Genomic DNA, 26,269 nt, shown 5'->3' with positions numbered 1-26,269 from the left:
CGAGAAAGAACAAAGAATAAGGTTCGCTACTGGTACCGAACGGACGCATGGGAAATCCTATCAGGCTACTTAACGCAGCCACTCGCTCATACTCGTCTCTCCCAGCAGCGAGACTACGAGGTGGCTGCAGATGACTAGCAGGGTACTGCCAAAAAGCCCGCACGAATAACATTCTGTATAGACGAAATACCACGGAGACCGGATGCATCAGGTTTCATCATGACAGGTAAATGGACGCTATCAGAGAAGAAAACCTTCAGTCGGCAGAAGCGACGGCTGAAAAGAACGCCAGGGTGAAGAGATACAGGTTCCACCCTACGCCTAAGGTTGTCACCCAACAACTAGTATGAGCTTACCCACTCGGGTTCACACGGAGCTGAGTCGTTAGCTGGGACTACTCGGTGACTACTAAATAACTTACATGGTCAGACAGGTGTCAATCAGCAAGCCGTACTCGGTAGTTAATCAAGCGTGCATGGCGGAGACGCGAGAGTGAATAACGAATGGCTCGGGGTGAAAGCGAAGCGAGTCGGGGGAAGGGTGCCAGTCACCGCTCGCTAAAGAAGATCGCTAAATAACTTGACTTGACGGACCGACTGGCTGGCGGTTTCGTTGCATGCGCTGGAGATAGGAAGAATGATACTCGCTTAAACAAATGAATAATACCAACCAAATGTTTTTGTCGTCTGACATGTTCAAGTCAGTTAGATAGGTAGGTATGTGCGAAGGTAGTTGCGTACCTGGGTGCCTACTCTACCTACCTGTCTCACTACCGATTCTTAGCCTGAAGAATTGACCTCGCATTAATAAAGCTTAAGAAACAAGCCTTACGTACAATGTAAGACAAGGCTTTGAAACCTGGCACGCACGCCGGAGTGCACAACCCGCACGTTAGGCCCGGCGAGCCTCAGGCGAGTGACGACCATCCGGCACTCGAGAGTTTACCGGGGGTCTCGGGAGCCCGTTCCTTTCCCCCCTTTTCTTCCGAACTCTATTCTAAAGCCTCACTTGCTCGTCAGCCAGGCCTTCTTTACTCCTAGGTACCGGTAGTTTGCTTCCTCAAGGAGAAGAAGAAAACCTTGCTTTCCCAAGCACCAACGGGTCATACTCCTTCGGGGGTTGGCGCACTGGGCACCGTCATGCATGTATGCATGCATGGTCGCATCCTAATGTAACGTCCACGAAAAGTCCAAAACGGTCTCATCTTTTGCCGCATCCAGCTGGCTTCTTCCAACTTTATACCAAGCCGCGGGGTCTAGATCACAGGCTCTGGCCCCTTCTAGCTTGGGGAGCTTGGTGCTCAGCTCGAATGAGTAGTCGGCGATGAGATGTCCTGCTCCGTGGGTGCCTTCAGTTCGCTCGAATAGGGCTGAAAGGATGGACTACATGGGCGCATATCCTGTTTCACACATTCGATTTCAGCTTTCTTGTGGCTTGTGGGTCACCTTTCCTATGGATTGGGAATGGTATGTGCCCGTCCTGGAAGAGTCTAGATAGGTATTGTCACTTGGCATCGGTAGGACATGGAAGTAATATATTACGCCGTCGTGTGTTTCTTCATGATGCCGTCTACAACTGTGGATGTTCGCCCACTTTGTCCGGGAGAATCTGATATCTCCGGTCCGCGGCGACGTCTATAGCAGGTTATACTTTAGACCTTGCCGCTTTTGGATTCATGTGAGCCAGGGAAGTCACATTGTGCATGGGGGTTTTTGCTTATGGAGACCATACCATGCAGAATCATAAGGGTAGAAGGCTTCCTGGTGCCGGTTGCTGACATGGGCGTGAGAAAGTTCGAACTAGTGCCGGACTCAGATCTCAACGATTAGATGGGTGAGCAGGGAGTGAGATCCAAGAAGCGCCAGGAGTGAGAAGGCTGTAAAGAGACAGGCCAGTGTGGTATTCACTGGATCAAAAGGAATTCGGTGGGAGAGAAGTGTGATTCAGAAGATCTGGCCGTCTTGGTCACTCGTTGACTGACTGGGGACAGTTGAGAATGTAGCATAAAGTGTAAGCGCGTTTGTATAGTTGTACACGTCCACATGAGCACGCACAAGAGCTCATGTTACTGTCACTCCGAGATTGGTCCACCATCCGTGCACATTCATTCCAACATTCGTCCCATCGCAGGGCATGAATAGGAGAATGTGGCCCAACAAAATAAAGATATGGCAATGTTTCTCATTGCGTGTCCATCAACCAGTCAAACCGATCTCACCTGGTAGGCACCCAGACGCCGCGCAATGTCGAGAAAGTTGATTAAAGCAGCATGCCCAAAAGAGCCACAGCAGACGGAGTGTGTCTGACGCTTGAAGGCCCTGAAGTCAATATCAACCAGCTATGGTTTAAATGTCAGATCAATATCCAAAGTCACTGTAACAGTCTGACTTACATGGTGGTCTTCACCTCACTCGTTTCCAGGTGGTTCAACAGGTCAGCCAGATGATGGGGTGTACCTTGCGTTCGGTAGATTCCGCCACTTGTCACCATAGCTTCTGCAGTGACTGCAAAGGTTGAATTTGCAATAGACGCATTGGTGAACTTGTGTTACCTTAGTATTACAGGCAGAACAAATCCAGAATTGCGGACCAGGTGGAGCAGTGATCTTCCCCATCATATGTCCCGGGCAATTGCGGATCTCGCAAGTGCGGTTCAATCCAGTGTTTGCAGGCTATTAAGGAAAGGTTCTCAGAGATGTTGCGGATATTGATAGATATTCAAATGGGCACTCACGTCGGTATTGGATCTTGCCATGGTGATTTGGGTTGCTTTGTGTTGAATATTGAGGATTAGGTATTGCGAAAGTCTGGACTTAGTCTTGATGAGTAAACTTCAGGGCTAATCCAAATCGTATAGAAGGTGTGGTCGTCGGAGATCGAAAGCAGGATTCGAGAACCGAGCTTAAATAGTCGTGAGACGCCCTCTGTGTGGTACACCGTGAGAGTCAGACACTCGAGGACGTGTAATCTCTGAAGGGAGCCTTTCGTCGACTTCTTGTCATAGCAAGCATTTCCAACGTGATCATATCGTCACAAATTCAGTATGGCACGAGGGCACCACAGATGCATTGACCAGTCACCAAGCTTGCAGGTCGTTTTCTGTGACTGACTGCTTTGCGTTCGTCCATGTGGTAATAAAAGAGTGAAAAAAGGTGGTCACCATTGGACAACAGATATGTTGGTGGTTTCTTGGGCCAGCTGTGTCATCATCTGTGTGGACCCTAAGTTGACAGACATGACTGCTGTGATTGTTCTGCTCTCGGTAGAGTCAAGCGCATCAAAAAGGTTTAGAGATGTAAAGCTAAACGGGACTGCCTTCCACCCGGGCTCTAGGACCATTTGAGGTAGGTTCTGAGCATCGGAAGCGGTCAAGGCTTGACCACTGACCAGGGCAATTCGTTGACGTTTGAAGATTTCATCTACAGACCAAACAAGGATATTTGAATATCAAACCCCGTGTCATTGTAGACACAGCAAGTACCATATCCATGTCAATCTATCACTGGCGTGGGGTTCAGCTTCAAGAGCTTGTCTCTCAATCCGTGGGATGTCGGATAGCTTGGTGGGGCGGTGTTATGCCTCGTCGGAATGAATGGGCAAAAAAAGAGAGATTGGACGCTCCCCAAAGTTCTGTCATTGCCGTTGTCATCCCGATTCCCGAAAGATCTTTGAAGATGCTCGGGATTACAAGGTGACTTGAGTGAAACAATTAGCAATGGCAGTCTGATGCAAAGTAGTCCCAGAGACATGGGTCCGGGCGATCACCGGAAAAAGTGGGTGACGATCTCACGATACGAGTGCCTAGCGGACCCCAAAATTCAAAAGAGGGCTTTGGCGAGGCCCCCCGCCGGATCCGTGCCCTAATCGCACCCAAACCAAATCTCAAACTTGAGGCGTTAGCGCCCGGCTTCGCCTGGGATGCCCATATTAGCAGGGGATCGGGATCGGATGTTCAAGATCGTGCATGACGCATGAACAACACTTTGGAACTTCGTATACTTGGAAAACCATCCCCTCAAGCTGGTGATTAGTTGATGTCATACGTATCGTATTAGTTTTCAGCCTTTGAGCATGGCAAAGCTTTTCAAGTACATTGAAGCAGGCGTGTAAATCTGTCGATTGGCGACTTTGACAAGCGCTATCGTACCAAAGGATCTGAGCTGTCATACATGCAAGGAAAACTTAGATCTCGGAGAGCGATCTCCTATGCGATCGGGAGTCGGAAGCTCGTAGCATGAACTTTCTGGGTGTACGATTGTGGAACTTAGATCATGCTGGACGCATTGAAACAGCCACGAGTCCTGGTTTAGGCGCACCAATCCACGGGATCGGTGGCTTTGAGATCCGAAATTTCGCAAGGCTGTTGTCTGCTAAGTAGATTGCTAGCCTGCAGACTGACCAGGATGAGTCGACTTTGGAAAAAGGGGTCTAATGCTTCAAAGTGCCAATCAAGGCGCTCCTTCAGCTCCCTGGTATCAAGCCGAAGTGACGACCGAGAATATTCGTGGTAACGACAGTAAAAGTTCGGTTCATGACCACATTGGGGTTGAAGTTCCCACTGCCAGGTTCGTGTTGGTCGATTTGGGGATCTACATTGGTTCATACTCACGAAAATGGGTGGAAGATATCGCGGACTCGATATCTGGCGGTGAAGTCGAAACGGAAGTCGTTTTGGGCAGTTGCAGAGCTCCCTAGTCGTGCAATTGGAACAAGGTCGAAATGTCCTCTGTTCAGATCAGCGAGCTGCCCATCAAATGGGGTAACTTCCTTACCTCCGTGGTGGTTTCGCCGAATGGCTTCCGCCAATAGACCAGACAAGTCGATCATGATCAACTTTTTCGAAGCACGAACGCGTTCAGGGGATATGGGGAAGGTATTTGTCACCACAATATGGTCTATGCAGTCACAGTCCTCTAATTCTTCGAGAGCATCCTCACCAAAAAGAGCATGAATACCAATGCAGTAGACCTTTTTAGCATGGCCGATCTTGACGCATGTCTCTGCTGCCGCTATCCAGGAGCCTGATCGATCGAGTATGTCGTCCATCAGGAGAACGGTTGTGTCCTTGACATTGCCGACCAGGGTTATAGTGTGTTCAAGGTCGGGATTCTTGATACCCTCCTCTTCTTCATCTGAGGTTGCAGCGGCATCGAATGTACCACCAAGGGCATGCTCAGGTTGAAAGGATGACGCATTGGATACGAAAGAGGATGTCATTGGGTCGTAGCCAGTATTTTCTGCAGCCTCTTGCGAATTACGATCACCCGGAAAGCCGGTGATAGAGGCTGACATACTAGACATACCAGGGGATGGGTGGTCATCTTCAACCAGGTGGCCTTGTATTAATCGCCCAACAATCACGTCGCGTGCTCTTTCGTCATTTGCGGCTTCGTTGGCCTCGTATTCTGAGGGCCGTCGCGCACTCGGGATAGTCTCGGCACGCCCCAGTCGAGTTGGGGAAGGGGGAGGGGATGAGGATTCCATGCGCGTCGTTTGTACCAAGGGGCTTGAGGCAATTGTCACTGCTTTTGGTCTTCCAGCTCGAGTGGTACCGTTGATAAGAGGGTGGCGGCCGCGGTGAGCGAGATCCTGGCGCCGATCCCAGTCACTAGGCTTTTCAGATTCGGTATCAGCCTCCTCGCCGTCATCACCATCACTGAGCCGCTGTCTGTAGCTAAGGTTTTGTGGTTCCACCGCATCGAAAAATATAGTACTGTCCATGAGGTTCGTGTTATGGTGTGACGGTCGAGAACGATAACGATCTGTAGAAACAAGAGCGAAGCGAAGCTTGAGAGCGTCTGCGAGGGAAGTGACCCTCTTCGTACCACCGACGTTTTTGCTTACCACCACTGCGTCCCTCCAGTGGGGAACATTGTTTTTGATCCATCGAGCAATGATTGGTTCCGCGTACAGGTTATCAACAGGCTTGCCGAAGAAACCCTGCATCTGAGAGGCATGAAGGTCAACGGTGACGATATGGTCCACACCTGCCACCACCAGAAGATTGGCCAACATTTTGGCAGTAATGGCACCACGGTGAGCCTTCTTTTTTGACTGTCTTGAATAGGGAAAATACGGCATGACGGCAGTAATTGATTTTGCGGAACCGCCTTTGCAAGCAGCGATCATGATGAGCATCTCCATAACGCTATCATTAGTTTGCGGGCTGCCGCTCTGAACAATGAAGACATCCTCATTTCTGATGGAGGTACCAATCTGTACACTGATCTCCCCGTTTGAGAAATTCCCGAGGTCACACTTACCCAGGTCACTTCCCAACCGTTCGGCAATTTTGTTTGCCAGAACGGGGTGGGACCTGCCTGAGAATATTTTGACACCTCTCATCTTTGGGTCTCCTTTCCTGGTAGGATGGAGGTGGAGAAACGAGTACAATGCACCAGTGGGACAGGGGTAAGACGGAAGAAGAGTTCAACAGGGATAGAATCCAAGTTGATGGTATAACTTCCTGAGGAAGTTTGAAATGGGTGAAACAACAAACTGGAGCAGGAGTGGTGAGGAATTTCAAAGTGAAGCTGTGGTGACTTTTTTGAGATAGTCGTTTAGTTAGTCATTAGCAACAGATAGTGGGGGGCTAGTGGGCTAGTGTTTCGGGACTTAAAACCTTGAATCTGGAGGCAGGAACAATGATCGTCGATTCACGTGATGATGCTCAATCTAATCTTATCAATGCCGCCTGGATCAAATCCCCGGTTGCGCTTCTGTCTGCGCATTCCTTCTATCTATCCATCTCCTCGGGGTTGTGATTCCATGGCTCTTCTCGTCCACATGCATCCACAATGCCTAACGAGCATCCCGAGATTCAAGGAGGAGGTTCCTTGATACTGGCATGGCAGATCAAGAATAAAGAGGTTCTGGTCATTGGCGGAGGTGAGGTTGGTTCTGCCCAATGCCGATTGATTGAGAGATAACGAGTTTTCTAATCAAGCGGATAGGTTGCTGCGGGACGCATTGTCAATCTCCTCAATGCCGATGCAAAAGTCACGGTCGTCTGTCCTCGTGCTGGGCTTAACGAAGAGGTGGCATACAGAGTTGAGCGCAAGCAGGTCACCCACATCGACCGAGTGTTTTTGCCTCTCGATCTCGAACCACAGAAGAATGTCGCAATGGTGCTGACAGCCATCGATGACCCTGATGCTTCATCAAGAATCTGGAAATATTGCAAGAAACTAAAAGTGCCCGCCAATATTGCCGACGTGCCTCCTGAGTGCGACTTTTACTTTGGCAGTGTTCATCGCGATGGCCCGTTGCAAATCATGGTGTCTACAAACGGCAATGGACCAAGATTGGCTGCTGCCATTCGTCGACAGATTGGCGATATGCTTCCCGAGGGCACAGGAGAGAGCATTAAGAAGGTTGGCGAACTTCGCAGGAAACTTCGGCGAGTTGCACCAGGCAAGAGCACACGCGACATCAATAAGCGAATGGGTTGGATGAGCCGAGTCTGCGATAGTTGGAGCACCGATGATTTCAATGCGATGGATGAAACCGACATGCAAGCCTTGGTCGAGTACTACGAATCTGGGAGAGTTCCAAGTTTTGAGGACATTCGCATTAAACCACAGGATGATGTGGTCTGGGAATTTGATGGGTCATTTGGATGGATGTGAACGAAGAGGCTTTTTCTTATGGGGAGCGGCCCAAGTTGCAAGCGTGCGCAAAAGTGTAGGAATATACCGGGTGTCGTAACCAATACTTAATCCGATTGTCAGGGGAAAGCGATTTCCGCGAGATCCAGCCTTGCAGAGACGAAACTGGCAACATTACTCCAGATCATGGTGTTGGCTAACCAATAGATGAAGATGGCTGGCTCGCTTGATGGGCCGAGGGGAGGACTGGTTGTGGCAGATGGAGGGGAACTGTAACAATCAAGGCTAGAGTTGGAGATGACGTATTGTCGGAAATCACTGACACTGGGGACTCCATGTGAAAACAAGATGTCTTGGTAGTAGTCGTAAGACTTCCACGACTACCGACTTACATTGCTGTAGTGGTTCTCGATCTTTACTTTCAACTGTTGCCATTCCTATGACTCTGCAGTGGTCGGCTTGTTCTACCATCTCTTTCTCAAGCCTGGAATTGCCCGTGCCTGGTCGCACGGCTGGCATCAGAACCCCCACTGCCACTCTCAGTCTGTTCCAGAACCTCAACTTCGCAGTAGATTGACAGGCTCTGTCTAATCAAGATGAAGGCCCTTCGTGAAAAACTCAAGGGTAAATATAGACTTCCAAGATTATAAACCTGAGACTTCAACTTGATGATGGATCACTAGATACCAAGTTGCACGATGCGAAGATCAAAGCCATTCATCTCAAGCACAAAATAGGCAAGCTCGGCAACATTGTCAATACCAATCATCGCCATGATGAGGAACATGAGCAAGCTACCGACCGCAAAAGAACCGCCATATGTGATAGTCATCGCTTCAAGTCATTCTTCCCGGAGCGCGACGCCAACAACATCAAATGGTATGTCGATGGCCGTGACTATATGTGGGCCGTCTCTGTAGGACTCGAGTCTGCCAAAGAAACCATTTATATCGAAGACTGGTGGCTATCCCCGGAGTTGTTCTTGCGTCGTCCGCCATTTTTCAACCAAGAATGGCGTCTTGATCAAATCCTCAAGCGCGCCGCCGAGCGTGGTGTTCAGATTTATGTTATTGTCTACAAGGAGGTTTCACAGGCTTTAACTTGCAATTCTGCCCATACCAAGCACGCCTTGAGGGCGCTTTGCCCAGAGGGTACCCCTGGACATGGCAACATTCATATCATGCGTCATCCAGATCACAATGTCTTCGAGAACTTTGGTGACATGACTTTCTACTGGGCTCATCATGAGAAATTCATCGTCGTCGACTATCACCTCGCATTCATTGGAGGGCTGGATTTGTGTTATGGTAGATGGGATATTAGGCAACATATCCTCGCCGATGTGCATCCATCTGGCGTTGTCAACGAAATCTTTCCAGGACAAGACTTCAATAACAACAGGTAAGAGCCATCTTCCGGCTCAAATCGTCCACAGCTCACTGACTATTTTCCAGAATCATGGATTTCCAAACTGTTGAAGATTGGTCCAACAACGAGTTGAACAAGACTGACTACGGAAGAATGCCATGGCACGATGTCGCCATGGGACTGGTCGGAGAGTGTGTAATTGACATCGCCGAGCATTTCGTCTTGAGATGGAATTTCATTAAGCGGGACAAGTACAAACGTGATGAGGGAGTCGACTATCTCTGCCTGAGTACAAGATCTCGCTCTGATGGTTCTAATCCCGATGAAGATCTCATTGCTGTACAACGTCCCAAACATCCGGTAGGAAATTACATCGACCATCCTTTGACCCCTCTGGAAGGGAAAGGACTACAGAACGCAGGCTCAGTCCACGCTCAAATCGTACGCAGCAGCGATGATTGGAGCAGCGGCATTTTGCTTGACCATAGTATCCAAAATGCCTATATCGAAGTGATTGAAAAGGCACAACATTACGTCTACATCGAAAACCAGTTCTTCATCACAGCCACAGGTGATCAGCAAGCCCCAGTCAGCAACACCATTGGCCGCGCCATGGTAAACGCATGCATTCGTGCCCACGAGGAAGGTCGAAAGTTCCGCATCATCATTGTCATTCCCGCCATCCCGGGCTTCGCAGGCGATCTTCGAGAAGACGCCGCCATTGGTACGCGTGCCATCATGGACTATCAATTCAAGTCCATCAATCGTGGAGAACACTCCATCATGGGTCAGCTCACCAAGGCCGGCCTCGATCCGACGCAGTACATCTTCGTGTTCAACCTCCGTGCCTATGACCGTATCAACAAAACCCCTGCGCTCATTAAACAAGAAGAAGAATCCGGCGTCACGTATCAACAACTCCAGCGCGCCGAAGCCGAAGAAATCATGGGCTCTGGCATTCACGGCTACGCAGGTGACTCCTCATCAGACGAAGAAACTGCAGACCTGGCCGTCAGCAAAGACGAACACGAGCGAATCATCGACCGAAAACGCAAATTCGAAGCTTCCAGACGACACGGCGGAGCCGAAGACCCCATCACTTCAACTGATTCGATTGCTGAAGACGCCATGGCGCGCGGCGGGCTGGTCAGTGAGGAACCGTGGGAAGGCGAGCCGGAAGACGAGAAGGAGAACTTCGTGCAAGAGGAACTCTACATCCACGCGAAACTCCTGATCGCCGACGACAAGACCGTCATCTGTGGGTCCAGCAACCTGAACGACCGCTCGCAATTGGGCCGACACGACTCGGAACTCTCCATCGTCATGACCGACACCAAGATCCTGGAGTCCACCATGGACGGCAAGCCCTACCAGGCAGGCCACCACGCCGCAACACTCCGCCGACATCTGTGGCGCGAACATCTCGGCATAATTGAAGCACAGGAAGTCGACGGCAGCAACGATCCAAACGCACAGCCGCCCACAGTCTGCCCGAACGACTCATATTCAGGCGAAGAGTGGGATTTCGTTGCGGACCCGCTCGGAGACGCTGTCTGGGAGAAATGGACGTCCCAGGCCACAACCAACACCGAGGTCTACCGCCACTTGTTCCGTGCAGATCCCGACAACAACATCAAGACATGGAAGGACTACGACTCCTTTGCGCCTCGCAAGACAATCAAGCAGGGCCATCTCCACGATCCGCATATGCCGGCAGAGTTGATCAGGCAGGAAATGGACAAGATCCGTGGACATCTCGTCTGGATGCAATTGGATTTCTTGTGCGAGGAGGAAATGGCCGAGAAGGGTATTCAAGTCAACTCTATGACTGAGGCGAGTCTTTCCTTCAATCTATCCTCTAAAACTATTTCTCGTGAACAATTTACTAACAATCTTTCGTCTCTGTAGAGTATCTATACCTAAATACACAAAGGTGTGGTATGGTGAGAGTCCGGGTGTTTTACCAGCCCTACGGGACGAGGCTGAGAAGAAGGCGTCCGCGAGCGGATCCGGAGACTTGGTGAGGAAATCTTTGGCCAACCGGCTGGCCCACGGGAGTGCACGAAATCATCCTTTATAATGCTTCGTTTTTCATCATTACCAATTACCTAGTTTCATGATTACCCAAGCGTCAACGAGACGAGATGGAATAAAAGGCAAGACCTCGTTGTCGCCAGCAAACCAAAAGATCCCATGCAGGGGGAAAAATTAAATACCAACTATCGACTTCTAAACCCTAACTTGCCCATGTCGATAGTCTATTCTCCTGCTGACTCATTGTATCCTATCCCGCTCCCAATGCATGCTCTTAACGTCATATTCGCTAGACCATTCCATCGTTATGCTAACGGCACTATCATCACTAACTCCGGAGTGGCATAGCCTTCTCTTGAGTCTCTCTACCATGAATTCAACTTCTCTCATGGTGCCTTTTATACTGTATCGGAGGAAGGAGTACATGTCGTGGATAAATTCGCCGAGTTTTAAGCGGGAGGAACAATGATTCAAATAGCATTTCATGATCGTAAAGTCGTGATGCATTAGTTGATGATGAATTGCGTACCATTATCCCGCCTACCGTGACCATCCTCAATCTAACTCCTTGTTTCCATTCAATCATAGGTATACGTCTCATCAAAGCATTCTGTTGGTCACCTGGGACCAGTCCCTCGATCCTGGCGTCTCTCTCTCTCCCCCCCCTCTCTCTGTCTGTGAAGTTCTGAGAACTCGGGCAATAGGCTGGTAGAGTGTTAAGGTGCACCTAGTGCCCAACGACCCTAGTTTGAGGGCCCCTACTATATAGCTTGGTGTATATAGGGGGGCGTCCCCATCGCAGTTCGAGGGCCTCCAAGCAATTCATTCATTCATACCTCGCCTCATAAAAGCATGGTCTCCACTGGTGAACCCCCTATTTTGGGTGATAATCGTCCAAACGCTCATGCTTCCTTTCCGCACGTTTGGATTCGTCTGCTCTGTACAGTGTGTCAATGTAGTCTTTGAACTCCTTGGACAGCTCGACCACGGCTCGGAGGTGCTCATCCGTGAGTAGAATCTTGCCCTCCTCGTCCTTCTCCGAGTCATATTCCGCAAGCGCCACTGCTGTTTGAAATGCTGTCTGAGCCTCAGCACAAGTCCTCTTGCGGTCGTATTGCATTTGTTCTGCAAGGGATCAATCTAAAGCTAGGTGATCGCTGCACTTACCATTTCTGATCTCTCTTCCGTTCCACTTGATTCCTCCCATTACCTTTCCCTTCATGTACTCCTTAGCTTCAATACTGAGACGCATGTAATCTCCTCTCTCCTTCTTGAGTTTGTCAACAAATGTTTGCCACACTTGCTGGCGTTGATCGTTGGTGAAGTCAGGGTAGTAGATTTTGACATGAATACGTGAAATGAATGCGTCGTCGAAACTGCCGACCCGGTTAGTCGTGAGAAAGAGAATGCCATCATAGAACTCGAGTGCACGCAGGAACCCTGTTGCGTAGAGAGAAGTGTGTTAGCCGGTACTCATTCTCCGTCAGAACAACATTAGAGGACTGGAGGACTTAGAAGTTAGGAGTGCATGAAAAGTGGCATAGTGTCTGGCAGTTAGTCTGTACAACCTCTGTCGATGTTCACCAGTTAACTGATCCAATGAGCGTGTTCCCGCGACACATGGGCCAATCATCGGAGCCAGCTGTTTTCAGGGGTGGTGTCAACTAAACGCCACACACTGTACGGATAGACTCCGTTGTCCATGAGTTGCCTCTCGATGAGAGCGTAAGGACAGTAAGATTCGTTTCAATCTTCTAGGGAATGATCCCTATAAGAGTCACAAAATGGCGCTTACCGGCGACAAGACTGTTCCGGGTGAGGTCACTAGATGACCTCCTTTCCATAAACACATCCGCTTCATCGATCAAGAGAACCGCGTTCCAACTCATGGCCATTTTGAATTTGTTCGTCAATGTTTCCTCGATCTTTGATGGCTCGATGCCTATGTCGCTACTCGTGAGGATCATGAGTGGCCTCTTCGTAAACTCCGCAATGCATTCTTCCTTCACTTAGCTCCGAAGTCTTGAAAGGGGTCATGAGGGTCACTCACCAGCGGTACATGTCTTACCAACGCCAGGCTTACCATGGAGGAGGAAGATCAAGCCGTGGCCTTTTCCCTTCACAAAATCGGCGGTCCATTGTCCCTTCGTCATGGCCTCTCCATCTTTGTTGGTCCTTGAAAAACTTTTTGCCAGCGCCTTTAAGCTCCGAACTCGATCAGCGTCCATCACCAAGTTGTTTATCATGCTCTCGTCGAATTGCGGGTCCGAAAATTTCGAAACACGGAGCCACTCTGCTCTTTTTGTCAGCATGCGCAACATCAGTGGCATTAGAAGGGTGTCGGACCCCACGCGCGCGTTTTGAAGACGAAAGCTGGTATTTCGACAGGCAACAACATGTATTGATGATCGAGCAAAGTCCCATGAGTATATGGACTAAGAAAAGCGTAGCCTTCGAACGCCGAAGTAAACGTGCTATCACGTCCAACTTTTTCCTGCTCACAAACCTTACATGAACAATCCGATCGCCGGGCGACGAGGTCTGATGTATCGACCTCGAAAATAGGATGGATTGTATTGCCACTGCCATCCATTTCGGTGTACATTGAACAATCCAACATTACCATACTTTCAACCTAGGACAGCATTAGTGGTGCGCTCAGCATCAAAGCTATTTTAGAGACACTGATCTCAAGTTCACTCCACTCACCTTTCGGAATGGTGTCCTGCTAGTCTTGCCGTTATAGTACCGACATTGTTTTCTCAGCATACTCCACAACAGCTTACCACTCTCCACAAATTTTCTTGCCGTCAGATCAGATCGTGGAGCCTCATTCTCGAGGAGACCGAACTTGAGCGGCATCTCTCCGTCCCACTTATCGAGGGTAGTCCAAAGCCTCATTCGCACAGCCACGTTGACATCGAGCTCGAAATTCCAATTACTGATGCTCCAGCTGCTGGGTGGATCATTCAATGTACCCCCCCTTACTCCGTAAATCACCTTTGGCCGCAGTTTTTCAGCTTCATCGTTATCATCCCCAACTAGTTCGAGAACCGTCGTCCCTGGTTTGAACAGTAGCCACTGATACTCCCAAGTAGTATATCCTCGTCTAATTCGATCCTGTTCGAGCCGTACTCCCGGCATGATAGTCTTGTCCAAATAGTCTAGTAGTAGAGTGAGGTGCTCAGCAGCGTTTTCTTCTCGTTGACACAGTTCTTGATCTACAGGAACAGACGCACACCTGTCCCGAAAGGCAATCAGTTCGTCGAAGTGATGAACCAGCACTGGATAAGGGCGACGGATCGTTATTGCATCACCCGAGAGATCTTGATCTGGATAGTAGCGTACCACTGAGCGCAAAGCATTTACCTACATTCGCATATGATTAGTTCCCTTATCCTGATAGAAAGAGATTCCTTCAGGGCCCTGGGCTTCAGTTTAAGATGAGCTTAAAACGTACCACCGCCATGGACGTTATCCGCATATGATACGAAGGTGTTTCATAGGTACGAGCTGCTAGAAACTTCTTGGACTCGTCCTCTGTGCTCATTTCGGATCTTCCTCGGATGCTGTATCTCCGGATGAGCACGAACACTGTCTCAATAGAAATGGGTTGAGAACTGTAATCGAAACTGTTGACATGTTCATCTCGAATGATGTTACCACTGGTTGCATCACAATACTCAACGCGATATTGGATTCCGCTGCTGTTATCAGCGCCGTCAGTGCGACCGCGTTTGCTGTAACCGTCTTGAGAATGCTCTCGGACACTTTGATCTGTCACCATGGCGAACTGGTGTGTGGCTTCCTGTATCTTAGCTTGATCTTCTTGGCTATGTTTCGCCTTAATGACCTGGGGAAGTTTGCTCTGCAGCGCTGAAGAACTGATGAAGTGCGAGAATAATTTGAAGCGTTGGGAAGTTGGGTTTTGACAATAAGGCTGAAAACCTCTTCAACGTTGTCTCAGTGTCTCCCAAATCACAATGGATGGTGTTGGAAATGTCCAATCAGAGCAGCTGCTTTGGAGAGGGCCGCCGCAGGCTCCTTAGGCTAAGGCGAGGGGCAAAGCTGCTGCGCCAGGTCGGTTCTGTCCAATGATGCTTGGGGGACATATGGCGTTGTGTACCTAGCTTACTAGGTAGATAGCCTTGACTGATTCGATGGGATCTTGAAGCACTTGAAGAGTCATAGTCTGTCACAGAATCTCCGGGGTTCTGGGAAACCCGAGCCACAGCCTAGTCGATCGAGTGACTAAGTACGTACTCGTAGGACTTGAGTTCCATTCGCTCAATATCCAGTTCTTTTCAATGGGCGCAGGACAGGTTTGTGTGTTTTTCTGTTCACAGTAATTAGAGGCTTTTGGGGTCTTATAAGACGAGCTTTAATTAGGGTTTCGGAAAGCGTCGTGAGACACTCCCAGCCTAAAGGCGGTTCCTGTGGGAACAGTAATTACAAGCTGAGGAGGCTCATCAGGCGGGTCAGTTATTGCTTAAGGTTCCAAGCCCCTTAACTTAGGTAGCAATGCAACTCCGGGCATGACAGCACTCGAAGATCACATATGCTGTTTTTCTCCCTGCCACTCGCGGTACTGACCGATCACACACATATGAGTATGCTGTTCAATGATGCGTAAAGCAGCTAAACATGAACGGTGCTATTGATGGCATATTATTGTCGAGAAGCGTGCAAATAATGCCGACACCAAAATAGACCTGGTAATTCCCATCTCTGTCCCGCTTTACTCAAAACCCTCACATTGTTTCGCGCTCTTCACCTCCTGAAGCCACGGCAGGCGATACTTAACCCACAACTCGACCTGAGGGGACCCAAACCCTTCTTCCAACCCGCCTTGTGCCCTCAATTCACCCTCAGCACCATCCAAAGTACCTGCAAGCACAATCAACACGCCTGGAAATCCGCCCGGAGCGCGTTTGTACAGCGTGGATGGACACTTGGAACAGCCATAGAACTTGATCTCCATGCCCGTCTCATGGACAGTCGTTGTCTCACGCGGTTTCGAATTCGACTTTGATGAGAGCTCAAATGACACGCCCGGAGGTGGTGTCTCGGTCGCTGATGCTGGATCTGGGACCAGAATGCATGGTGTGTAGGCACTGCTGGTGAGTTTTCGGCATGTCAGGCAGTGACAGATGCCCTGTTAATGCCATTTTGGTAAGTCACTGTGCTTGGATTTCGCCCTGCTGATCACCGAAAGAGGAAGTTCCATGGACTGATACCGCAAGTGATATGGGAATGGTAAGTCGTTAAACATACCTTGAGGAGAGGCTCGCCGTCGAACTCATAACTGAGATCACCGCACATGCAAGACCCCTTGGTTGGCATTGTTTATCTCGTGGCTTGAATTTCTGTCGCTCGTTGGCTTCGGTATTGGTGCTATAAAGACGCAGATGGATGTCGGGAAGTCAGTCGCAACACACCACTTGTGCAAGTGAGATTCGGCGGCGAGATGCTTCAGAATTGGTTTCTGTGCTTCTGAGCGATGCTGTCGGTGTCTCTTCGTTTTCCGAAGCTACGGGATGACGGTGTATGAAGAAGACGAGCACGAGAGGTGGGAGCGAACTCTATATATCTGTTCACAACGGCCGCCTCGGGCCAGAGAGCTCTTCATCACCCAGTAACAAGCCCTCGTATTGATAACTGAAGGGTAGCCCGGTCCAGACCAGTTAGGTGCAAACCTAAACGAGCAGGGTTTGGTCCACAGCATGATTTCGAGGAAGCCTAGTATCACGGTTGTGCTCGTTTCTTCAGCACACGGCGGTCCAATCACCGTTGCCAGCCACGTATGTTCCGAGACTCTGGATGGACCGTACATTACCAGCACCTAGAAAATGCTCGTGGTATCTTCTCTCTGCGAACCACTCGTTTCGATCCCCTCGATAGAGAGCAACCCAAAGGGCCGTGCTTCCATGAAGGCCAGGGTCCCTTGCGAGCAAAGCCGTCCAGATATGAAAACTGTAACTGCGAATTGCTGGAAAGCCTCGAGAAAGTCAAGCCCATTCAGGCCTGAAAGACGAGCATCTTCTCATTCTGGGATCAGGAAAGTTTCAATTCGAGGGCCTGGATGCCTTGTCTTTCCCTCCCCAGAAAAGGTGGGGCAACGTGAGTCCAGATTCTGGGGAATGGAGTTGTGCCGAAACTATCTTTCAGCCGCATACGAGATTTTGCCGGGACTAGACTTCAACTTGCACGAAGGGGGCGAGCATTCTCGGGTTGGGTCTCTGCGAAGGAAGGCAAGGTCATTTTGCAGGACGAACAGCTCTGAATTGTCACGTTGGGTTGGTGCGGGTCGGTGCATGATTGCGTGAGGAAGCACTGGTGCTGGAAGTGGGCTATCTGATACGTGGAGAGATGTGTGAACTATGCTCGGGAATATATCTTCAAGCCCTCCTGAAATATAACGTCTGGTCTTATTCAAGGCGTCCCGTAGCAAACATGCAGTCGTCATTAATGTATATTCACGATGAGTGCAGAATCCCCTCCGCGTTGGATGAGATATATTGCCTGATCCATGAAGATCCAAAAGTGTACCACCACGTTGCACGAAATATAACAAGCCTTCACCCATAGTCCCTCGACTCTTCATTCTCCCCATCCTCATCCCTCGCCTCCCGCTCCGCCAAAAGCTCAAAATCAACCTTCTCGCCGAGATCCCTATCCTCGAGAAACGTCCTGCCCCTCAACTTCTCCGGCAAATATTCCTGCTTGACTTCGCCATCAACATAGTCCGGATTATACTTATACTCCTGGCCATAGCCCAGCTCCTTCATCAAGCGAGTCGGCGCATTCCTCAGGTGAACCGGGATCGGCAGACCCGCGATGCCCGGCTCCTGCAGCGCACGCAGCGCATTGCCCAGGCCGCGGTACGCTCTCGTCGACTTCTTTGCCCGGCACAGCGCAACTGTGACATGCGCCAGATTGATGCGCGCCTCGGGCATGCCGACCTTCTCTGCTGCCGTATATGCTGCCGTCGCGAGCGGTAGTAGGGTATTGTCCGCGAGGCCGACGTCCTCGGACGCGATGACGATCATCCGCCGTGCGATGTACAGCGCGTCTTCCCCGGACTGAATCATGCGTGCGAGATAGTACAGAGCGGCGTCGGCGTCGCCGCCGCGCACCGACTTGTGGAACGCCGAGATTGTGTCGTAGTGTTGGTCGCCTGCGCGGTCGTAGACGAGCGTCTTGGTGAGGGCTTGCTTGAGTGATTCCAGCGTCATGCTCGGCCGCTGGGAGAGTTCCATCGCGAGCTCCAGTAGATTCAGCGCGGTGCGTGCGTCCCCATCGGCGAATGCGGCCAAGTAGGCGATCAACTCATCATTAACCAGCGGCGAGGGATTGTAGTTGTCCCTCTCGGCTTCGACGGCCCGCTTGAGAATCTCACAGACATCCGCATCCGACAACTTCTGCAACGTAAAAGTGCGACAGCGACTCAACAGCGCATTCTGGACCTTGAAGCTAGGGTTTTCCGTCGTGGCACCAATGAGCGTGACATGGCCCGCCTCGACGGGTCCCAGGAAGACGTCCTGCTGGCTCTTACTGAAGCGGTGGATTTCATCGCAGAAAAAGATGGTCTTGCGGGATGTAAGGGCCAACTCGTTTCTGGCCTCGGCGAATATTTTCTTGCACTCGGCGACGCCCGAGCTCGTGCTGTTGATCTCGACGAAGCGGCTGCCGACCATGGATGCGATGACGCGCGCGATGGTCGTTTTGCCCGTCCCCGCCCCGCCCCAGAGGATCATGCTCGGCACTCGGTCTTGCTCGATCAAACCCCGGAGCACACCGTCCGGCCCGACGAGGTCTTGTCCGCATACGTCGTCGAGCGTCTTGGGGCGCATGCGCTCTGCCAGTGGTGCTGCTTTTTCGAATGCGCCGTTCGTCTTTAGCTTTTTCGCTGGCGGGGGTTGCGACCGCTGTTGTGGCGTTGTTGGAGCGGCCGCCCCATAGATATCAGCATGGCTGCCGCTATTTACATGTTGTGACCCCTCGCTCTTCTTTCCCGCATGCTGCTGCGATGGCAGCTGTCTTGATATCCAACTCACCGCTGCAGCATCGTCGTGCTGCCGCTGAGGACCCGTCTTGTTTCGATCCCTCATTGACGAACCACCGACTGGCTGAGAAGAGGAGAAGATGGGAGTTGTCATGGCCGCAGCATCGCGCTTCGCCGGGGTCTTGAAGAAGCTGGCAACCGACGCTGCCGGTGTGCCATTGGATGAAGTTGAGGCATTATGATTATTATCCTGCTGCGTTGACGGTGGTTCGATGTCTTGGATACAGTTGGAATCGATGTGGTTGTTGATGTTGGCTTGTTTCACCGACTGGCCGCAGATGGGACAGTTGACCATCTTGAAATCTCCATGCTTCTAAGGAAGAGGAGATGAGGTGCGTAGGGAACGGGGAGTGAACGAGAGGGACGATGATGATCTGCGTAGACAAATGGGTGCAAGCAAATAATTGATCGCAGGTTCCTGCTACGTAGATTAATGACGAAAATTATCCCCGCGTACGCGTCGCGGTTTGGAGAAAGGCTCTAAATAAGTGCGCGGCGAGGCTGAAGACCCCTATCACAAGTATCATATCCTTTAAATTGTTCGCTAATGATATAACAGCTTTAAGCCAAAATACCATGTAGTTCTAGACATATCACTCAAGCTTCGAGCGATTTCTATCATCAGAACTCCACAAAGCTCGACACCAATCCATATCTGTCTCACCCCCAAAAGGTCATGAAGAGAAATAATTCTTCAAACCCAACAACCTCTTCTTCGCATCATCCAGTACATCATCATTTTTACACACGGCAAACCGCATCCAATCCTCCGCGAGGTGCGCCTTCTCATCAGTATAGAACTCCGTCGGCGGGATCGCCGCCACCCCAAGCTCCATGATCAGGAACCAAGCCATCTGGAAATCCCGCGGCCTGTCCTTGACATGGTCGGGGAACTTGTAATCGGCGGGAAGTTTGACTTTCTTGAAATTCGCCAGCACGAAGTAGCCTCCCTCGGGAACGGAATAGGGGATGTCCAACTCGTCGAAGACCTGGCAGAAACGTTCCATTTTGCCCTTCATCTCGTCGACCGCGTCGGCCCAGAAACCTACTTTGTCTGCTTCTTCGAAGCCGATGGCGGCGGCTTCCTGGAGCGGGGAAACGCTTGAGTAGCATATTCGGGTGTGTGCTGCGGCGGCGTATTTAACGAGGTGTGGCGGTCCGATCAAATAGCCTACGCGCCAGCCTGTCGCGTAGAAATTCTTACCTGCGGAACCCACTGTGAGGGTTATCTCGGCGAGTTCAGGGGATAGCGTAGCGATACGGGTGAATGGGACGTAGTACAAGCGATCGTAGACTTCATCGGAGAGAATGATCACCTCATGTTTCAGACACAAATCTCCTATCCGCTGCAGCTCCTCTCTACTGAAGACCTTGCCGACTGGGTTGTGCGGGGTGTTGAGGACGATCATCTTGGTCTTGGAGCTGAATGCCTTTTCCAGCTCATCAAAATCGATGGTCCAATTCGCGGCGGAGGATGTTCTCTCGGCGCCGTCTTTCGGAGGCTGCAGAGGAACATATTTGATGACACCACCTGGCATCTCAATATTGCTGATATATTGGTCGAAGAAGGGTTCGAAGACAATGACTTCGTCGCCTGGCTCTATGAAGCCCATGAATGCGCTCAGCATGCCTATGGGAATGCTCTCTTGTCAGTCCATGATTTCTTAATTGTGGCAACCCATCTCTTTTCAAATGTAGCACTCACCCTCGTTCGCACCAGTTGTAATGGTGACTTCAGTTTCAGGATCAAGGGTCCTCCCGAAGAAAGGCGAGTAGGCGTCGGCAATAGCCTTCTTCAGTCTGGGTCGTCCTCTGGTCGGGGAATATTGGTTGCATTCAACTCTGTCGAGCGCACTCTTGGCCGCATCGAGAATGAACTTGGGAGGGTTATATCCACTATGAGAATCTTTGATCAGCAACCTCTTCTCTCAACCCAGCAAGCCAAGAATCCAAATATCATATTTACTCACAAAAACCCTTGTCCCATGTTCACTATCGGCTGGACAGGACTAGCGGCCGCGGCTTCATTGACAATCGACCAGACATCCTGTTTCTGGCCAGCGACACGGCGCGCCGGTGTGAACTTCTCTGCCATCTTCGAGGTCGAGGAGATATTGCGCCTTGGGGTGGAGATCCCTGTGGCGTTCAGAATCAACCGTGAGAGAGTGCCGCCCCCAGCAGTAGAGGAAAAGGTAAGGACAGAGCGAGACGCAGGATAGCGGGTAGCGGCGACAATGGGGGACGTTAGAAAGCAGATGGTCATCGAGGACGAAGAGGACAAGAGTGCGAGGAAAGTAATATTGAAAAAAATATCCTGGATGACCAATACGCAATTGCCTATGGAGAAGTCCTGTCCATTGGAAACGAGCGAGATAGAATGAACTGAGTCAAACACCGACAGCTTATTGGAAAGATGGGAAATGATGAAATTGCGTGCTGTGCCTGCGTACCCTCAAAAGATACGACTTGGGAGGGACTGAAGGTCGATGCTTCCCGATGCTCGGAGTGCCAGTGAGGGGCATTATTGGGGTTGACAGTTGCTTGAAGTGGCGGAGAACTGACCGAGGCTGACGCTTTTCAATAGGCGGGCCTACATCACTTCAACAGCCAAAAATGAATCAAAGCAGAAGATTAATCTCCTTCGCTGTATTCATTCCCAGTAGAGGAGGTGTATACTGTATATATAAAAACGGTGTATATATAGGTATCGGCTCATCGATACGTCGGTCCTTCTTCCTTTCCAACTCATCTGGACGTCTTGTCATAAATATGGTCGTATCAAAGACAAAGTGTGAACACCACGACAAGTAAAGTAATACCCAAATGCTTTTGACGCCGTTGCCGAATGCAATTCTTTCCTATCCATAGCCAATGCCAATGCTGAAGCCATAGACTTATAGTTCATCATTTCCCCCTGTTGGGAAGGCTGTACATTATGTCCATATCTCTTTCAAGCGTATCTAACACTTTGACCTCGTGGAGGTCCACCATACCCACTTGGTTGCCAACCGCCGTAGCTCGGTGCAGGCTGTGGAGGATACCATGGGCCTGAGTTTTGTTGCATTTGTACTGGCGAGGGTGCGTAATTACCTCCATACCCACGATCATGCATCTGAGGTGGAATAGCTGGACCATCCCAACCGCCGCGAGGTGGATTTCCACCCAAATTTCTTCGGTTTCGATGAGGCGCCATACCAGCAGTCTTTCTGTGTCTCGACCGTCGACATGATCGAACTATACAACTAAGAATGGCGAGTAACAGTAGACCTCCAAGTGCACTCGCCAGACCAATGACCAATGGTTTGTTGTCATCAATCCACGACTTGACTTCTCCGCCAACGGTGCTTCCACGACACACGCCATTTTCGCAGTGGCCGCCACCACCACAGACGGTGCCATCCAAAAAGTTTTGTTGCATGCTATAACACACATTCGATCCAAAGTCAGGGCTGGCACAGCTTAGACTGCAGGTCTGACTATTACAGGCATAAGTGTCGTTGCCTTCGGTATAGCTGCCCATAAGGGTCTTGCACTGCAGATCTCGACTTGTGCATTGTCCACTTGCACACTTGAGGCCACTGCCACAATCGTTGCCATCGGGAGCCGTAGTATCTGCTGGACAACTGCCATTAGTGCCAGAGCAGGTCTCCTGTGGATCACATTGACCAGTGCTTGCACGGCATACAGCACCCGCAGCAGCAAACTGGCACTGCGATGTACAACATCCCTCATTGCTTGAATCACATACGGCTCCTTCCGCGAATTTGCAGGTGGTTGGATTGCAGCACGAATTTCCACTGCAACCTTGCTCACCACCACAATCGCAATCTTCACCTTCTTCGACGATACCGTTACCACACTGATTGCCACTGATGGTCACGACACCTTTGTTATCGGTGAGACAGCTCGACTGAACGGAGTTCCGGCCAATGGCACTGCAAATGTTGCCGACTGAGCATGGTGAGAAGGTGGAGATGGAAGCGGCCGAGAAGGGGTTCATCATGTACTGAGCATTGGCATCACAGGTGGATGAGCTCGCAGGACAGCATTGTCCCGAGTTGACCACATTGGAGTCCTGACACGCGCTGGAATCACAGTCGTGAACTGCACCAAAAGTGTGACCCGTTTCGTGGGCAAACACTTGCCACTCACTGGACGTCTTGGCGATGACATTGGCTCCCGTCACGCTTTGCGAGCTTCCACTGGTATCTGTTTGACTGGTAGCTCCATGGTTGCACAATTGACCAAGCCAGGCGAGACCAACTTCGGCTCCAGTATTGCAAGTGGTGAATAGTGACCAGTACGCATTGTCATCGCCCCGCTGTCCTCGCCATGCAGAGAAGAGATTCAGCCGTTGAGTGATATCGGCGCCGGAATTGCAGCCCACGTTCCACGGCGTTTGGCTACTGGCTGTCCCGGGGCATTCGGCATCAGAGACAGTCAGATTTCTCAGCCCCAATGTGATATTGAATGTAGACTGATACAAATCGGAGGCGGTGTTGACCTGTTTGATGATGTTGGCTCGGACCGAGTCAGTAGAATTGAAACTGGCAGTATAGGAACAATCCGTGGCAACACCAAGAAGGGCAACTTTGCGGGTGGTAGGACAACCCTCTGTACTCCCAATGGTGGATCGAAGATTGACACCCGCAGAGTTACCGCTTCCGGCACCACCGCCGTCGATGTTTTGACGTTTGCCAAATAGATTCGCCACAGACATGGTTCCCCAAGTACTTTCATCCCTCCTTAGCTTCAGCTCGCGGTAGATAGGATGATCGGGATGGGTGTTGAAATCCAGCTGGTCGGAACCACATGACTTTGCGAGACTACGTTTTAGATCGAGGTGACGATAAGGATCCTGTTGGCTGACATCGCTGTCCCGCCACACAGTCATGTACTCGTCGTCGTCCAATTCTAGTTCGGGATCAAACTCATGCTTCGTCGACATGTAAGCAGAACTCAATTGAATGTGATGATGGTTGCCCATGATGGTGAAGGCGCCTTCGAAAAGAGGGCGAACGCCGTCTCGGGATACGAAAATGCGAGCCCAACCAACGTGAGAAGAAATACCATCCTCGTCAACGACGTAAGATTGACCTTGGTAGACTTTGTAATCCTCTCTCTGCATCTTTTCGGCATGCCTGACATTGCCATCCTTGTCGATAAATTCGGTGTATGAGTCGTCGTGGATAATGTCATGATTGGGTTCTAGACTTAATCGAACATGTTCGGCATGGTTATGAAGGTCGAAGGTTATGTCGAAGGTTGAGAAAGCATGTACTCTTTGCGAAGGTGTATGTAACCGGGGGTCTTCGATTAATGATATGTAGTTTAAAGGATTTCTTGCCTTCGAGTGAGCATCGACTGTTGATGTGAGGAAGAGACATGAAGCGGCCAGGGCAGCAACATCTCTGAAGAAGCGCATAGCGCTCGGTTGTATAGGTGGTGATTAAGTGGCTTAGGGCTGCGGTTATTGCATGAGAGCGAGAGTAATAGTAGAGTGGTGATAACGAAAGGGTTATACCAAAGGGTACAGATGAATGTACAGCGACAGTTAAGGGTGGCGGCGGTTGGTAGGGGAGGAGATGGGATGGAGATGGAGAGCGAGAGAACAATGATGATGATGAGGCGGCCGCCAGACTCGAAGACAAGAGGAGAGACGTTCGAAAAGCGAGAGTGTAATGCCCAGACGGAGTACTCGGGTACTTTGAAAGTTGCTAAAGGAATGGAGTGTGGTGGTGGTGAGTGGTGAGTGATGACGGATAACGAGTAGAGGACGGACGGGATTGAAGGTCAAAGATTCGTTTATGGTGGTAGGCGCAGTCTTTGGGGCAGTGGAGCAGCCGCTGCAGCTGCAGTTGGGAGTGGTGGCCAGCAAAAGACGAACCTGAACGCGTGGCACACCCTCTTGAGTTCTTGGGTCGCTTCACCTGGCTGCTTCTTGGCGTCTGATTCAGATGTAACCAGCCTCTTGAAAGCTCCCGCACTTTTGGCTGCAGCTTACACCTAAACTCCGACACTCCAACGCCCGTGGACAGCGTAATCTAGGCCATCGAACCCCGACGATTATTCACCACCAGACATCAGGCCAATGCCCCAACCACTCAAAGGACTACCTACCTACTTGTAGGTATCCAGAAATAACCCCCCCAGCCCGGTCAACGGACACAAACACAAGCATATTTCTATACGAGATCTGCACCACGCAGAGCATTTCATACATAAGCCACTCTGTCTCCTGCATGATATCCTACAAAATACACCGTACCTAGGGTAGGTACTCAAATCACTCCAAACAATTGTCTTGGAGAAGTGAAGAGAAATCGTCATGCCGTAACGGAGGTCCTCGTGAATAGACTTCCTTCAACGACATCATTACCCGCTGGACGCCAATGCTCACGAATATCATTCTATCGACATATTGTCTGTATCGTCCCCACTAATCAATACTAAGTAACGGACTCGAAAGCTCGGACTCGCGGCAACCGGATGCGATTAGGCTATCGCTCTGCAGACTAGCTCCGTGAAATCTCCAAAGGACACGCAATCCAGTGCTTGCTCCAAATGGTCACGCACTCCATTTGATAACTGCAGACTACAGGTGTGCATAAAAATTGAATAAAATAGTTCACCCGCGCTCTCTCTTGTTCTCTCCATCACCAACCAGTATCTCGCCTTGATGACCGATCCGGCCAGGCAATAATCAAATCTGTGAAAGTCCCAGCCTCACATGCCGCGCAGACGACAAGGCCAACACCGGGCGAGTTGCCCTTGAGGCCTGAACGACGATTGTGCCCAGCCGAAATGGGAAACGCCTGGGCAAACGTTAGGCGCAGTCTCATCGTGATCCTACCCGGCCTCCGAACCCTTAGGGCCAACGACCATCCACCCATTCCTGGACACTTCAAACACGTTCCAAACGCTGCTACTCTCCCGCAGTACTGGGTGCTCGCAGCATCAGATCCCTTTTTTCGCAGTGTTATAATCCTGTGATTGTCCCTTGATAATTTTAATTTATTACTGTTGGTACTTGGTCATCCGTGTTCGATCATAATGCCATTTTTGTGAGACCATCAAATTCCCAAATTCTTCATATTCCCTGGTAAGGCATACCGTTCCCTGCTTGGCTGCTACCTCGGATGCTTCCTGCTCCATTGCGAGATGCCCCTGCTCTGTCTGTTGCAGATGAAGCTTTA

The 26,269-nt window shown here is 50.5% G+C and overlaps 8 protein-coding genes across 8 annotated transcripts; 2 read left to right on the top strand and 6 right to left on the bottom strand.

Moving 5' to 3' along the window:
- Window positions 1–4,604: 4,604 nt before the first annotated feature.
- LTR84_010735 (uncharacterized protein) lies at window positions 4,605–6,344 on the bottom strand (the record flags this gene model as incomplete). The annotated part of the gene is made up of 1 exon (XM_064854269.1): window positions 4,605–6,344. One exon carries the CDS (start codon window positions 6,342–6,344, stop codon window positions 4,605–4,607), a length of 1,740 nt encoding a protein of 579 aa, XP_064700185.1.
- A 452-nt stretch (window positions 6,345–6,796) lies between these two features.
- LTR84_010734 (uncharacterized protein) lies at window positions 6,797–7,627 on the top strand (the record flags this gene model as incomplete). Its single annotated transcript, XM_064854268.1, has 2 exons — window positions 6,797–6,892; window positions 6,953–7,627. 2 exons carry the CDS (start codon window positions 6,797–6,799, stop codon window positions 7,625–7,627), a joined length of 771 nt encoding a protein of 256 aa, XP_064700184.1.
- Window positions 7,628–8,202: 575 nt separating this feature from the next.
- On the top strand, window positions 8,203–10,882 carry LTR84_010733 (uncharacterized protein; the record flags this gene model as incomplete). Its single annotated transcript, XM_064854267.1, has 3 exons — window positions 8,203–8,230; window positions 8,290–9,007; window positions 9,061–10,882. 3 exons carry the CDS (start codon window positions 8,203–8,205, stop codon window positions 10,880–10,882), a joined length of 2,568 nt encoding a protein of 855 aa, XP_064700183.1.
- A 1,000-nt stretch (window positions 10,883–11,882) lies between these two features.
- Window positions 11,883–14,795, bottom strand: LTR84_010732 (uncharacterized protein; the record flags this gene model as incomplete). Its single annotated transcript, XM_064854266.1, has 7 exons — window positions 11,883–12,133; window positions 12,176–12,448; window positions 12,804–13,007; window positions 13,059–13,301; window positions 13,355–13,643; window positions 13,718–14,377; window positions 14,469–14,795. 7 exons carry the CDS (start codon window positions 14,793–14,795, stop codon window positions 11,883–11,885), a joined length of 2,247 nt encoding a protein of 748 aa, XP_064700182.1.
- A 951-nt stretch (window positions 14,796–15,746) lies between these two features.
- LTR84_010731 (uncharacterized protein) lies at window positions 15,747–16,351 on the bottom strand (the record flags this gene model as incomplete). Its single annotated transcript, XM_064854265.1, has 2 exons — window positions 15,747–16,163; window positions 16,283–16,351. 2 exons carry the CDS (start codon window positions 16,349–16,351, stop codon window positions 15,747–15,749), a joined length of 486 nt encoding a protein of 161 aa, XP_064700181.1.
- Window positions 16,352–17,586: 1,235 nt separating this feature from the next.
- On the bottom strand, window positions 17,587–19,368 carry LTR84_010730 (uncharacterized protein; the record flags this gene model as incomplete). The annotated part of the gene is made up of 1 exon (XM_064854264.1): window positions 17,587–19,368. The coding sequence occupies one exon, from the start codon at window positions 19,366–19,368 to the stop codon at window positions 17,587–17,589; it is 1,782 nt and encodes a 593-aa protein (XP_064700180.1).
- Window positions 19,369–19,747: 379 nt separating this feature from the next.
- LTR84_010729 (uncharacterized protein) lies at window positions 19,748–21,336 on the bottom strand (the record flags this gene model as incomplete). The annotated part of the gene is made up of 3 exons (XM_064854263.1): window positions 19,748–20,703; window positions 20,779–20,969; window positions 21,044–21,336. The coding sequence occupies 3 exons, from the start codon at window positions 21,334–21,336 to the stop codon at window positions 19,748–19,750; spliced, it is 1,440 nt and encodes a 479-aa protein (XP_064700179.1).
- Window positions 21,337–22,023: 687 nt separating this feature from the next.
- On the bottom strand, window positions 22,024–24,498 carry LTR84_010728 (uncharacterized protein; the record flags this gene model as incomplete). Its single annotated transcript, XM_064854262.1, has 1 exon — window positions 22,024–24,498. The coding sequence occupies one exon, from the start codon at window positions 24,496–24,498 to the stop codon at window positions 22,024–22,026; it is 2,475 nt and encodes an 824-aa protein (XP_064700178.1).
- Between the last annotated feature and the right edge of the window lie 1,771 nt (window positions 24,499–26,269).

Source organism: Exophiala bonariae (assembly GCF_035927105.1).
Source record: "Exophiala bonariae strain CCFEE 5792 chromosome Unknown scaffold_48, whole genome shotgun sequence".
Lineage (NCBI taxonomy): Eukaryota > Fungi > Ascomycota > Eurotiomycetes > Chaetothyriales > Herpotrichiellaceae > Exophiala > Exophiala bonariae.
Note: the sequence above shows the minus strand (reverse complement) of the source record. Positions and strands in the feature narration are given on the sequence as shown.